The sequence below is a fragment of the Haliotis cracherodii genome, unplaced genomic scaffold (assembly GCF_022045235.1).
Source record: "Haliotis cracherodii isolate W230 unplaced genomic scaffold, xgHalCrac1.p SCAF_6, whole genome shotgun sequence".
NCBI classification, from domain to species: domain Eukaryota; kingdom Metazoa; phylum Mollusca; class Gastropoda; order Lepetellida; family Haliotidae; genus Haliotis; species Haliotis cracherodii.
This window is the reverse complement of record NW_027266319.1, coordinates 43,676,152-43,690,713: the sequence shown is the minus strand read 5'-3', so window position 1 is coordinate 43,690,713 and position 14,562 is coordinate 43,676,152. Positions and strand designations below refer to the sequence as shown.

At 44.0% G+C, this 14,562-nt stretch overlaps 1 protein-coding gene across 1 annotated transcript; it reads left to right on the top strand.

Moving 5' to 3' along the window:
* Window positions 1-9,988: 9,988 nt before the first annotated feature.
* LOC139446445 (uncharacterized) lies at window positions 9,989-13,321 on the top strand. Its single transcript, XM_071227767.1, has 3 exons — window positions 9,989-10,057; window positions 10,340-12,631; window positions 12,785-13,321. The coding sequence occupies exons 1-3, from the start codon at window positions 9,989-9,991 to the stop codon at window positions 13,319-13,321; spliced, it is 2,898 nt and encodes a 965-aa protein (XP_071083868.1).
* Window positions 13,322-14,562: the final 1,241 nt, after the last annotated feature.

Below are 14,562 nucleotides of genomic sequence, written 5' to 3'. Positions count from 1 at the left end.
GTGAGTTTGAACCGCATTTTAAGTTGAGTGATTGGCTTAGCTTATTGAGTTGGGACCTCCTGGTGATGAGGACTACTTTATCGTCAAGTTTCTTCACAAATATCACTACGTCACGGACCCATGTTCCAGATAAGCGTTTGTCAGCTACAAGCTTACGGATTTCTGCAGCTAATCACGCTCGCTCGTGAGTAAGATTATCATTAATGAAAACCACTAGTCGGCGACCCTTCAGTTTAGATAGGTTTTGCATGACCTCGCGTTTTGTCCGATAAGAGACAAACTTGACCAAGAAAGGGCGGGGCTTTTCGGGGAATTTGGCAGGGTCTCCAGTTCCATGAGAACGGTCGATGTCTCGAAGTTCAACTTTAACACCGAGATCTCTAGATAAGTTTTGCACTATAGTGTCTGTATTTTCACCATGCTTCTATTGTATGCCAGACACTCTAACGTTGTTACGTCGACCATATTGGTACAGCTCGTTAATTTGAGCGTCTTTCGATGCCATCCTCTGGGTCAGATCAGTTACTTTTTCTTCAAGATCTTTAACTTTGTTTTCACTCTGAACGTATATCTCACACATTGATTGCAATTTGTCATCACGACTTGCGTTGATCTCCGGCAACAATATGGTGACCAAAGCTTGACCTAGCTTTGATAATAGTTCAGGTGAGCTGAAAGCTTCAATAATGCGAGGTGTGAAGTCAACTGAAATCACTGGAGTGTCCAAGTCGGGAACGTTATACAGGAAAACAGAACTGTCACAAGTGTTTCCAAGAAAAACAGAACTTTCAGACAGTGATCTGGCACGTTTACAGAATGTATCTGTCACTTTACTTGGTGCGAGTCTGGCGAACTACATCGACGTTTTGTTGAGCGTGGGGAGTCTGACATAACTGTTATTATTCACACGTTTTCACGGTAATGAAGTGGCGTAGATATGATATCTAGTTTGATAATACCGTGAGAATAATGATTAGTGTATATGGTCAAATAGTACTAACTTTGACGTATTCAGTATGGCCTCCCATCTGAATGTCACAATGACAAACACAATCCAGTTTCTTATCCAAATACAGAATGACATCCAAATAATAATCCACCTTTCATCCAATATTTATATCAATATTGTCATAACTGTGGAATTATTTATTCGTTCCTCTCTGTATTTGGAGGTTTTAGTCTATTTTTTCACATTCTCTTGTGACAGCTCAGACAACCACGTCCGTTCACCTTCCCAGCATGCATATAATGATCTGGTTCTCCACTGATCAAATGTAGAAAACAAATCTAGTCCCCAATTTTTTCCACCAAATCAGTAGCTACTGTTCCTGTTGAGGTTACTCCTCACAGGACACTGAACTGTAGTTATAGGCATCGTCCTTGATATCGGACAATGCCTTTCTGATATGACTGAAATTGAATTTGTGACAGAGTTACACTCCCAAGGAGTTACTGCTGTCAAACGTTTCACAGCAAAAAGAAATTATTGAAGTTACTAAAACCAACACCTATCTGTTTACATTTTGTCTCCCAATGCGTCCATAATCACTCAAAGTTGGTTACTGCAATTTAGGGTGGATACTTTTATCCCTAATCCTTTGAGGTGTTACTCGTGCCAAAAAATAGCCATGGCTCAAAGTCTTGCCATGATCCAGCTGCATGTCACCGATGTGCTGGAACATGCGAAGACAGTGCCCTCTGTAACAAACCTCCTCACCGTATACCGCAACATCTCTTTTTTTTCGATGCAAAACAGGTTGTTCTTTCTCAGGAACAACCAGGCCCAACTTATTCTACTGCTGTTTCCTCTTCTCTGCAGGTTTCTAAGCCTAAACATGTGACATGTCATTCCACAGGTTGCCAGACTGAGGAAAAACCTCTGGTCCTACGTTATTATCTGCAGCAGCCCAGGTGAAACATCCACAAGAGAACTCTAGCTCTCAAACATCACAAGTACTCATTCAATCCATGGCATCTCGTGATAAAGATGCAGCTTTATCTCATGACCAGTCATCCACTAAAGTATCTGAACAATCTAAATCAGAAGTACCTGTCCAACAACTAGCGAAGAACAAATCTAAACCTAAAACAGAACTTTTAATAAGTTTGGATCCCTTGGGGACATATATGTGTTCGACATGAGCCATCACAGGGCACATAGCTTGTCGCACTAAAGGAAGGCGAGGGGTAGATCTCCTGACAATCCCCCGAAAAGATAGTTTCTTCAACTAATATTGTACACTGGAATTGTAGAGGAACAAAGACTTATTGTAATGAACTACATCTATTAGCCAGGATCTTAATCCATCAGCATTCTGCTAACAAGAGACATACTTAAAGCAGGCAGACAATTTCAACTTACGTCAGTTCAATGCGTATCATTCCTTTTCTCCTCCAAACGATTGGGCCACTGGAGGATCTTCAATCATTGTACGACAGTATGGTATTCACAGTCCTGTTGCAGTTCGACTTACTTTACACGTTGCTTTTACATTGTGATCTCTTTATATTCCGCCGTCGTCAGCTCTCCAGCACTCTGATCTCTACGATCACTCCCTAAGCCCTGTGTAATCATGGGTGATTTCAATGGCCCGAATCCACTCTGGGGTGGTACAAACACAAATAATGAAGGTAAAGTACTTGACGACTTTATATCCAATAGTGATCTATATATCTTTAATGATGACTCCCACACTTATCTGCATCCTGCAACTGGCACTTCTTTGGAGTTGTCCCTTACTGAGTCTAATCTACCCAACGATTTCGATTGGTCAGTCCACAATGATCTTTGTGGAAGTGACCATTTCCCAACTATCCTATCAGTTCACTTTTTCTCAGAAAATCCCTCCAACGGTGGTACATGATAAACATTATAATATAAATTCATAATATAATAAAAATATCAGTATCAAGATGTCAGGAGAATTGTGCAAATACATATATGGGCAAAGGTTACAAAGAAATATGATAGAAATAAAGTAACAAGAATCTCATACATGTTTTCGAACAGATTCAACATTTCTAAATATGATATTGATGATTTTGGAGTTTTTCATATCTGTTACTTTAATGCTGGATAAACATTTTTTAAAATTTATACAAATTAGGCCATTCAGAGAGATCTTTAGGTATGTACATAAACAGCCACATGAGAAGAGATTCACATCTAAACAGGTAATGAAACTCGTCACCAACCGCGGGAGAACTACATAGATTACACAAACGTTCCACTCTTGGGATATCAGACCAGCGTCCAGTTTCAATTTGTAAGTTATGGTTTGTGGTTCTAAATTGTAAGATTGGGTGATAAACATTTTAGGCAGATAGAGATACTTACCAAATGTTATATTTTCTTTAAATATTTTATCGCACATACCTTTAGAACTCTCAGTAATGGAACTGTGCCAATTCTGCAGGAACTGGTCTTTCAATATTTCTTAAATTTTTAAAGCAAGCCTTGAAGATGAACACATTAACGGGTTGTCAAATAGTTCACCGACTCCACAGTTGGTTAGTATTTTCTTGACAAGTGTTGTCCATGGAAGTTTTTAAGCTATGCAAGCGTAGTTATGAGCGATAAATTTATAGACCATATTTGTTAATTTTGGAGTTTGATTATAGATTGCCATTTTATGCCAGAATAGAATAACACGTTTGTAAATTTTGATATAGAGGGGTTCCCTTCCGAGCTCACCATAGATCATATAATTTGGTGTTGCATTTCGAAGACCTGCTGCCAGTTTAAGAAATTTTAAGTGAACTTTTTCTATTAGTTTTATGTTTTCAAATGCCCAGATTTCACAACAGTACATTAGGATCGGGGAAATCAAAGAATCAAATGCGGGTATTAAACAAGCAAAAGGCAAATTAATATAATATTACGTCCTTTGTTTTAGTTATGAGAACATAGCTTTTGTTGCATTTCCTTCTAAGGTTTTGATGGCTTCTACAAATCTCCCGTTTCTGTGAAACTTTATTCCAAGGTAAGTATAATTATCGACCATTTCTATAGTTTCAATTGCCAATGGTGAATGAGTATTTCAGATTGCTATTTCTAGCAGACCCGGTTCCAAAAACTATTATTTTGGTTTTGGACAAGTTTACATTTAGTTTCCATCGTGAACAATAAGTATGAAAATTTTCAAGTGATTGTTGTAGGTCTGCGAGGTCTTCACTGAATAAGACATCATCATCTGCATATAACAAAACAATAAACTGCAGCCAAAATATTAGATTGGTTTCGCTTTGGTAATCTAAATTAACACCTTTACTTCCTCGTTTCAGTAGAAAGGGCTCGATATCATAAATAAAAAGTGAAAACAAAGTGGCGAAAGATTTTCGCCTTGTCTCACTCCAATGCTGCTTGGGAAGAATGGGGATATTTGATTATGTAGCATAACAGTAGATTTAATGTTATGGTACATGTTCTTTACTAAGTTAAGAAAGTTACGATATATACCATAATTTAGCAATTTATACCATAGACCAGCCCTCCACACAGTGTCGAATGCTTTTGTAAAATCAATAAAGACGCAACAGAGTTTTCGTTTTGCTTGTTTTAAAATTTCCCTGATTGCATGTAGAACAAATACATTGTCACTTGTGGAGAAACCTTTTCTGAATCCTGCTCTGGCTGTAGTTAAAATAGTATTTGTTTCTACAAACTCAGTGAGCCTCGCATTAAGGATACTTGTGTAGAGTTTTCCGAACAGCTGAGAATTGTTATTGGTCTATATGAATTTGGATGTACATGTAGGTGTCCACCTTTTCTCTTATATATTGGTTTGATTATTCCCTTCAGCAAGCAATCTGGTACGAATCAAGAAGTAAGTATCAAGTTAAAGAAATCAGTTAGGAGTGGTATTAAATGAATTGTAGCATCAATAAAATAATCGTTTTCAACAAAATCTAACCCAGTAGCTGTATTTCTTTTAAGGTTCTTAATGGCGGAAAGGACTTCTCCGCCCGATATTACCTTATTTAAAACATCAGTGTCGTATTGTTGATCTTCAGCAACATCATCGGGTATATCATCATTACACTGGGATTCATTAAGGTCTTTATAAAATTCAAAGAACGTTTCAATATCAGGAGTGTTTTCGGATTTGGTCATATCGCATTTTTTTAGGAAGCTTTCAATATTCTTTTGGTGAGTATTTCTTAAGGTCACGAAACTGTTTACTTGTTTCATTTTGATATTGTTTTATACTTTTGTCCATGCATTTCTTATAGGCTCTTGACATTTGATGATAGTGCGTTCTATTTGATTGGGTGTTACATAACTTATATTTTTTAGCTGTATGGACTTTTTTTCGCTTTTTCCTGCACTCATTATTTAACCATGGTTTATCTTTTTTCTTCTTATTCTGTTTGGGACGATTCGCCCGAATGCTCCTAACGCCAAAAGTTGTGCGCGCAGCGTCCATCAGCACGTGCGCTATGTCAATAGCAGCCAGCTCGTTCACCACATCTGCGTCAGCATCGCTTTCGCGAGCACACTGTGTACGCTCAGTGAAGCGTGCAACAGTTTCAATTTTAATATTATGGGACTAGAGTTCCAATTTCTAACTATCATATCGTAACAGTTTGCCAATAGTAATGTTATCTTCCACTGGATTTACTGGGGGATGGACACCTCCATTGGCTATAATTCTTTGGGATTTTAAAACAAAATGAACAAGACAATGAACGTCTGAATATAATGATGAGTAATCAATAATTTTAAAATCATCTGTAAATCCGTCTGATGTTCCTCCTTCTACAAGACAGAATTTTACAAGGGCAAACTGGTCTTTATTTCAAACACTGTGCTTCAATAAAATAAAACCCGAATGTTTCACTGATGTTACCGATCCTATTCAGGTGTTTTTTCTGACGTTTTAAATGGAATTGCTGACGAATGTATACCTAAATCCTCTACAATTCCACATATACGTAAACCATTGCATCACACCAAATGTAAACAAGCTCGAAAAGCTAGGAAAAAGGCAGAGATATATTTTCGCCGCCACCCAACTGTCAACAATTTTAATAAATTTAAAATTTTAAATGCAAAAGCTCGTCGTGCATTTAAACAAAATAAACGCCAATCTTGGCAAAGCTATGTTTCTAATATAAATTCCCGTACACCAATATCTAAGGTTTGGAATATGGTGCAAAGGATAAAGGGTAAAGGATCAAAATCTGGTGTTCATCATCTCAAGTAGGGTGACACACTATTAACCAATAAATGTGATATAGCAAACAAATTAGGAGAAACTTTAGCTAAACATTCTTCTTCATCAAATTATACACCAAAATGTCCAAAATTTCAAGACCCACAAGAAAGCAAGAAAATTAATTATAATTCTGATAATGGTGAGGATTATAACGATTTTTTTTCTATTCATGAGCTGCAAACCGACCTAGGGCAAGCTCACGATACTGCTACAGGTTCTGATAATATTCACTATCAGTTACTCAAACATTTACCCGAGTCATGCTTAGAAACATTATTTAATGTTTTTGGTCATATATGGACAACGGCTATTTCCCTTCAACATGGCGAACTGCTGTTGTAATACCAATAACGAAACCTGGCCGTGATCATACTGATCCTTCTAATTTTAGGTCGATATCGCTTAGTAGCTGTGTATGCAAGACCATGGAAAGAATGGCAAATAACCGACTTATATGGTATTTAGAAACAAATAATCTTTAACAAATATTCAATGTGGTTTTAGAAAAAAAGATAGAAGTAGCGTTGACCATTTGGTTAGACTGGAAACATTTGTGAAAAGTGCTATCATAAATAAACAATATTTTTCGATTTAGAAAAAGCGTACGATGCCACTTGGAAACATGGAATTTATAAGATCTTTATGAAATGGGATTGAGAGGGCGTTTGCCTAATTTTGTATCTCAGTTTTTAACAGATAGAAATTTCCAGGTTCGTGTGGGATCCACCTTGTCTGATTTTTACGGTCAAGATCAAGTTGTCCCTCAAGGTAGCATATTATCGGTAACGTTGTTTAGCATAAAAAACAATAGTTTATCTAAGGTTTCAAATGACTCTGTTGATGGGTCTCTGTTTGTTGATGATTTTAATGTATCATGTCGAGGTCAAATTATGAACACGATTAGGAGACTGTAGCAACTTTGTCTGAATAAAATGAATGTTTGGGCAGAGCAGAACGGCTTTAAGTGTTCTAAATCTAAAACAAATTGCATTCATTTCTGTCGAAAATATAAACCACATAGGGACCCAGTTACATCTAGCTGACGTAACAGGCGACTAACAGGATCGGGTGGTCAGGCTCGCTGACTTGGTTGATGCATGTCATTGATCCCAATTGCGTGGATCGATGCTCATCATATCAATCACTGAATGTCTGGTCCAGACTCGATTATTTACAGACCGCCGTCATATGGCTGGAATATTGCTATGTGTGGCACAAACCAACCAACCAACCAACATTTAGCTGGAACTTTCTTCACAGTATATCACAAAGTTTTATTCTAATGAGTCAAATTGTGTCAATGTATATCACTTCCTTTATTTTAATCCCATCTCATTGAATCCACCAGCTATATGAAGATGCGCTACCGAGTACCGTTCAACAGATCGAGGGTCCCAATGAGCGTGACGCACCCGACTACTTTCGCAACTTCCAATTTGATTTAACATAACAGGATAAGCGTCCTGAAATGAAGTCAGTTTAAACTATCTGGATATATATCTAGACTTACTTGGGATGATCCGGTTGTGCCATCAGTGTCCTCTTCAAAGCGTATTTTGTGGCACTGTTTCGGGAGTTGTTTGTTCACGACTGCACGACCAGAGCACTCAAAGTGAACATTTCCGATACAAATCATTCGAAAACTCCGTAGAAGTGTGTCTGATTTCTGATTATGTGGCCTAAAATATCCCAAAGGTGAACAATAACATTCCCTATCTCTTGCGTAAAACGATGAGTAGATCACGGTTGTCTTTTCTTGTTCCGGTGGTGACCTTGCCCTTCGTTCGAAGCTGTCACTGACATGCAAGCAGACTTGAGCGTGTTAATTTTCACGTCTTCACTTAAGGGTGGTACAGTAAACATTAATGTCTTTGGCGAACACTCTAATTTCCCTCTTCCAAAATGGTATGGACATGATATAAAGTCAGTTGATAGATGAAGGAAACCGAACCATTTTGAATGCACAGACCATACCCCGGCAGTGCCAGTGACCGACTGTTGGTCCGATTATCAAAGCGCGGCGCAAATGTGTCTTTTCAAATTTTCTTATAGGTGTCCTGCGTACTAACAACATGGCGCTTTAATTCTAATTAAGTTGAAGAAATGTTTCCAAAAGTATCTTGAACGTTGGTGCTGTTATGTTTGCAAACACAACTACAGGCGCATGTTATTAATGCGTATGCATCTATCTATCTATCTATCTATCTATATCAATATTCATGCGCAACCAGATTTTGCAACCGGTTTCAGTTTGGTCTGTCAACGAACAAAAGTTGTTATGTATTTACACTTACATACATATTTAACGTGGGTAATAAATAAAATACCACACTCATTCTCGTGGAGGGAAGGGGAAAACCCAGAGAAGCGGTCGTAAAAGGTGAACAAGATCGACATGGTTGTTGTTCTTTGGTTGTTCTTAACATAGAAAAGGCGGTGGTGGTGGTGAAGGGAGGGAGGAGGGAGGGAAGGAAGGAGGGAGGGAGGGAGGCGGGTTCTTGGTTTGGGTTTGAGGGTCGTCAAAGCAAAGGATGAAAGCGTTCTTTCGGGAGAGATGGGTGACCCTGAAAAGGGCCGTTGGAAAACAAACTGGAAACTGGAAACGGCAGGAAACGGTAGGAACACTGGAACACTGGAAAAACTGGAAACGATGGTACACTGGAAAAACAGTGGAGCAGCATGTCCTCCCAGATAAAACGCCAACAACCAACACAACATGAGGAACATCAATCAGAGGGACGATGTTGTTGCTTGGTCCGTTCAGTGAAAAGTGATGACCGGAGAGCGTTGGTCGTATTAAAAGGCACAGAGGTCCTGCTTTCTGATTGGTCTGTTCAGGTGCCTGACTTTCACCTCAATTTTTCCAAACTGAACCGACCCTTGTGTTTCTTTTCCATAGGGTTAAGCTTGTAGCGTGAGAGAGAAAGCACAACCTCGTTTCGGCCAATCAGAGCCCACCATGGTCCGAGCGCGGCCTCTGATTGGTCGACAACCCAGGCTTCTGATTGGTCAGATTTCGATCCGTTTTTTTCTGTAGGGGTCCATGTCGATTCAGTTTCGATCCGTTGTCATGAATTTTTTTTTATAGAAGTCGTCTCTGTATCCAAAGAGGAGCGTGTCTACAGGCAGCCCTGTGGTTTCGTCGTAGACGGGACGTCACTTGTCGTACACGGTACGATAGTCTTTTCGGGTGGGTTGGGTCACAAGAGCGTTTTCGTGCCGGGGTTCTTTTTGAATGATCTGATGAGTGTAATCCAAACTGATTTTCTCCCCCTCTTTCCCAGGCCGTTGTCTCAGTATCAGCCCTTTCATGGTGTCAAAGTTGAGATGTTGTTGGTTTCTGTAATTCAAAGTGAACCCTTCGCACTTTGCAGGTTGTGCGCGTTCCATCGGGTCTGGCGTTCATTAACTCATAGCCATAGTTTTTGGGACCTCCTGACACAAACGTCTTGATGGTGTTTCTGTCCAGTTCGTCTGTAAACTCGCCCAACGAATGGCCCAGCTCACCAGGTCAAGGGTCTCGTACAGCTTGAGACGTGCTTGGGCGGTGACCCAAGCAGCGATGGCGACATTGAAATGAGTATGAGGGGTTTGGAATTCTTTCTTCTGGGTATAGGTCACTTCCACCATGTGTTCGTTGACAACGGTAACATCCTCGATGGTATTGCGTTCATTCCTCCACAAGGCAAAGTACTGTACAGGATCGTTCATATAGATGTTCTTCCAAACTTGCCCCAGAGCGAATTCAGTTGCATCTTGGCAATCGTGCGATGTCCTGGATTTTTTTCGATGCAGTCCTTGTCCAACCCAATGCCTTCTTTGTCATAGATCTCCTGAATGTAAGCGTCGTGATCAGTGAGGACTTTTTCAATTCGATTGATTAGCTAGACAGGTTTCTCAATGGTAATGTAAATACACTGAACTTCTTGGTCACAAAACACAGACGCGGAACCCTGTACCTCCCAGCCGTACACAACCGACACCCTGTACCACCCAGCTGTACACAACCGACACCCTGTACAACCCAACCGTATACAACCGACACCCTGTACCACCCAGCTGTACACAACCGACACCCTGTACAATCCAGCCGTATACAACCGACACCCTGTACCACCCAGCCGTACACAACCGACACACTGTACAACCCAGCTGTACACAACCGACACCCTGTACAACCCAGCCGTATACAACCGACACCCAGTACAACCAAGCCGTATACAACCGACACCCTGTACAACCCAGCTGTATACAACCGACACACTGTACAACCCAGCCGTATACAACCGACACCCTGTACAACCCAGCTGTACACAACCGACACCCTGTACAACCCAGCCGTATACAACCGACACCCTGTACAACCAAGCTGTACACAACCGACACCCTATACCATCCAGCCACAGACAACCGACACCCTGTACAACCCAGCCAAAGACAACCGACACTCTGTACCTCCCAGTGGTACACAACCGACACCCCGTACCACCCAGCCACAGACAACCGACACCCTGTACCACCAACCCACAGACAACCGGCACCATGTACCACCCAGCCACAGACAACCGGCACTCTGTACCACCCAGCCACAGACAACCGACACTCTGTACCACCCAGCCACAGACAACCGACACTCTGTACCACCCAGCCACAGACAGCCAACACTCTGTACCTCCCAGCCACAGACAACCGACACTCTGTACCACCCAGCCACAGACAAACAACTCTCTGTACCGCCCAGTGGTACACAACTGACACCCTGTACCTGCCAGCCAAAGACAACCTACACTCTGTACCACCCAGTGGTACAAAACCGACACCCTGTACCACCGAGCCACAGACGATCGACACTCTGTACCACCCAGCCACAGACAACCAACGCTCTGTACCTCCCAGCCATACACAACCGACACCCTGTACCACCCAGCCACAGACAACCAACGCTCTGTACCTCCCAGCCACAGACAACCTACACTCTGTACCACCCAGTGGTACAAAACCGACACCCTGTACCACCGAGCCACAGACAATCGACACTCTGTACCTCCCAGCCACAGACAACCAACGCTCTGTACCTCCCAGCCATACACAACCGACACCCTGTACCACCAAGCCACAGACAACCAACGCTCTGTACCTCCCAGCCACAGACAACCTACACTCTGTACCACCCAGTGGTACAAAACCGACACCCTGTACCACCGAGCCACAGACAATCGACACTCTGTACCTCCCAGCCACAGACAACCAACGCTCTGTACCTCCCAGCCACAGACAACCAACACTCTGTACTACCCAGCCAGACAACCGACACTCAGTACCTCCCAGCCATACACAACCAACACCCTGTACCACCAACCCACAGACAACCGGCACCATGTACCACCCAGCCACAGACAACCGGCACTCTGTACCACCCAGCCACAGACAACCGACACTCTGTACCACCCAGCCACAGACAACCGACACTCTGTACCACCCAGCCACAGACAGCCAACACTCTGTACCTCCCAGCCACAGACAACCGACACTCTGTACCACCCAGCCACAGACAAACAACTCTCTGTACCGCCCAGTGGTACACAACTGACACCCTGTACCTGCCAGCCAAAGACAACCTACACTCTGTACCACCCAGTGGTACAAAACCGACACCCTGTACCACCGAGCCACAGACGATCGACACTCTGTACCACCCAGCCACAGACAACCAACGCTCTGTACCTCCCAGCCATACACAACCGACACCCTGTACCACCCAGCCACAGACAACCAACGCTCTGTACCTCCCAGCCACAGACAACCTACACTCTGTACCACCCAGTGGTACAAAACCGACACCCTGTACCACCGAGCCACAGACAATCGACACTCTGTACCTCCCAGCCACAGACAACCAACGCTCTGTACCTCCCAGCCATACACAACCGACACCCTGTACCACCAAGCCACAGACAACCAACGCTCTGTACCTCCCAGCCACAGACAACCTACACTCTGTACCACCCAGTGGTACAAAACCGACACCCTGTACCACCGAGCCACAGACAATCGACACTCTGTACCTCCCAGCCACAGACAACCAACGCTCTGTACCTCCCAGCCACAGACAACCAACACTCTGTACTACCCAGCCAGACAACCGACACTCAGTACCTCCCAGCCATACACAACCAACACCCTGTACCACCAACCCACAGACAACCGGCACCATGTACCACCCAGCCACAGACAACCGGCACTCTGTACCACCCAGCCACAGACAACCGACACTCTGTACCACCCAGCCACAGACAACCGACACTCTGTACCACCCAGCCACAGACAGCCAACACTCTGTACCTCCCAGCCACAGACAACCGACACTCTGTACCACCCAGCCACAGACAAACAACTCTCTGTACCGCCCAGTGGTACACAACTGACACCCTGTACCTGCCAGCCAAAGACAACCTACACTCTGTACCACCCAGTGGTACAAAACCGACACCCTGTACCACCGAGCCACAGACAATCGACACTCTGTACCTCCCAGCCACAGACAACCAACGCTCTGTACCTCCCAGCCATACAAAACCGACACCCTGTACCACCGAGCCACAGACAATCGACACTCTGTACCTCCCAGCCACAGACAACCAACGCTCTGTACCTCCCAGCCACAGACAACCAACACTCTGTACTACCCAGCCAGACAACCGACACTCAGTACCTCCCAGCCATACACAACCAACACTCTGTACCTCCCAGCCACAGACAACCGACACTCTGTACCTCCCAGACGTACACAAACAACGCTCTGTACAACCCAGCCAGACAACCGACACTCAGTACCTCCCAGCCACAGACAACCGACTCTCTGTACCACCCAGCCACAGACAACCGGCACTCTGTACCACCCAGCCACTGACAACCGACTCTCTGTACCACCCAGCCACAGACAACCGACACTCTGTACCACCAAGCCACTGACAACCGACTCTCGGTACCACCCAGCCGTACACAAACAACACCTTGTTCCATCTAGCCGTAGACAACCAACACTCTGTACCACCCAGCCGTATACAACCGACACCCTGTACCACCCAACTGTACACAACTGACACCCTGTACCATCTAGCCGTACACAACCGACACCCTGTACAACCCAGCCGTATACAACCGACACCCTGGACAACCTAGCTGTACACAACTGACACCCTGTACCATCTAGCCGTACACAACCGACACCCTGTACCACCCAGCTGTAAACAACCGACACCCTGTACAACCCAGCCGTATACAACCTACACCCTGTACAACCCAGCCGTATACAACCTACACCCTGTACAACCCAGCCGTATACAACCGACACCCTGTACAACCCAGCCGTATACAACCGACACCCTGTACAAACCAGCCGTACACAACCGACACCCTGTACCACCCAGCCACAGACAACCGACACTCTGAACCACCCAGCTGTACACAACCGACACCCTGTACCAACCAGCCACAGACAACCGACACCGTGTACCACCCAGCCGTACACAACTGACACCATGTACCACACAGCCACAGACAACTGACACCCTGTACCACCCAGCCGTACACAACCGACACCCTGTACAACCCAGCCGTATACAACCGACACCCTGTACAACCCAGCCGTATACAACCGACACCCTGTACAAACCAGCCGTACACAACCGACACCCTGTACCACCCAGCCACAGACAACCGACACTCTGAACCACCCAGCTGTACACAACCGACACCCTGTACCAACCAGCCACAGACAACCGACACCGTGTACCACCCAGCCGTACACAACTGACACCATGTACCACACAGCCACAGACAACTGACACCCTGTACCACCCAGCCGTGCACAACCGACACTCTGTGCCACCCAGCCACAGAGAACCGACACCCTGTACCTGTAAACTAGCCTAATAGACTAAAGATTCAGTCACTTTGACTGAGCAAGGAAATACTAAAATTGCCCCCCCTCCCCCCTCTCCCCCCCCCCCCTCCAAAAGCTAGACAATCACGGGAAGGTTGGTTATCCACGGATTACAAGAAAAACTAAGTATTGGAAACCCAAGTCACTAAGTTTAGCCTACAACCAGAGTTAGTACCAGATCAAAGGTGCCCCGTAATCAGTTACTAATGAAACCGGAGTTTCGAACGACCACCCAATAGCAAACCAACCCGTAAAACGGCCCATTGAATACAGGGAGTAAAGACACACGATCTTGAAAAAGATTATATACACAGCGCACGGACCGCAATCTAACTACTATATTAATACAAAAGAGATGTGAGTATCAAAATACAGCGAAGAACATAAGCTATCCAACGA

Coding starts and splice junctions, on each gene's coding strand:
- LOC139446445 (XM_071227767.1), top strand. CDS start 9,989: ATGTCCTGGATTTTTTTCGATGCAGTCCTTGTCCAACCCAATGCCTTC. Junction 10,058..10,339: donor TTGTCATAGATCTCCTGAAT/GTAAGCGTCGTG, acceptor TGTACCACCCAG/CCGTACACAACCGACACACT. Junction 12,632..12,784: donor ACTCTCTGTACCGCCCAGTG/GTACACAACTGA, acceptor TGTACCTCCCAG/CCATACAAAACCGACACCCT.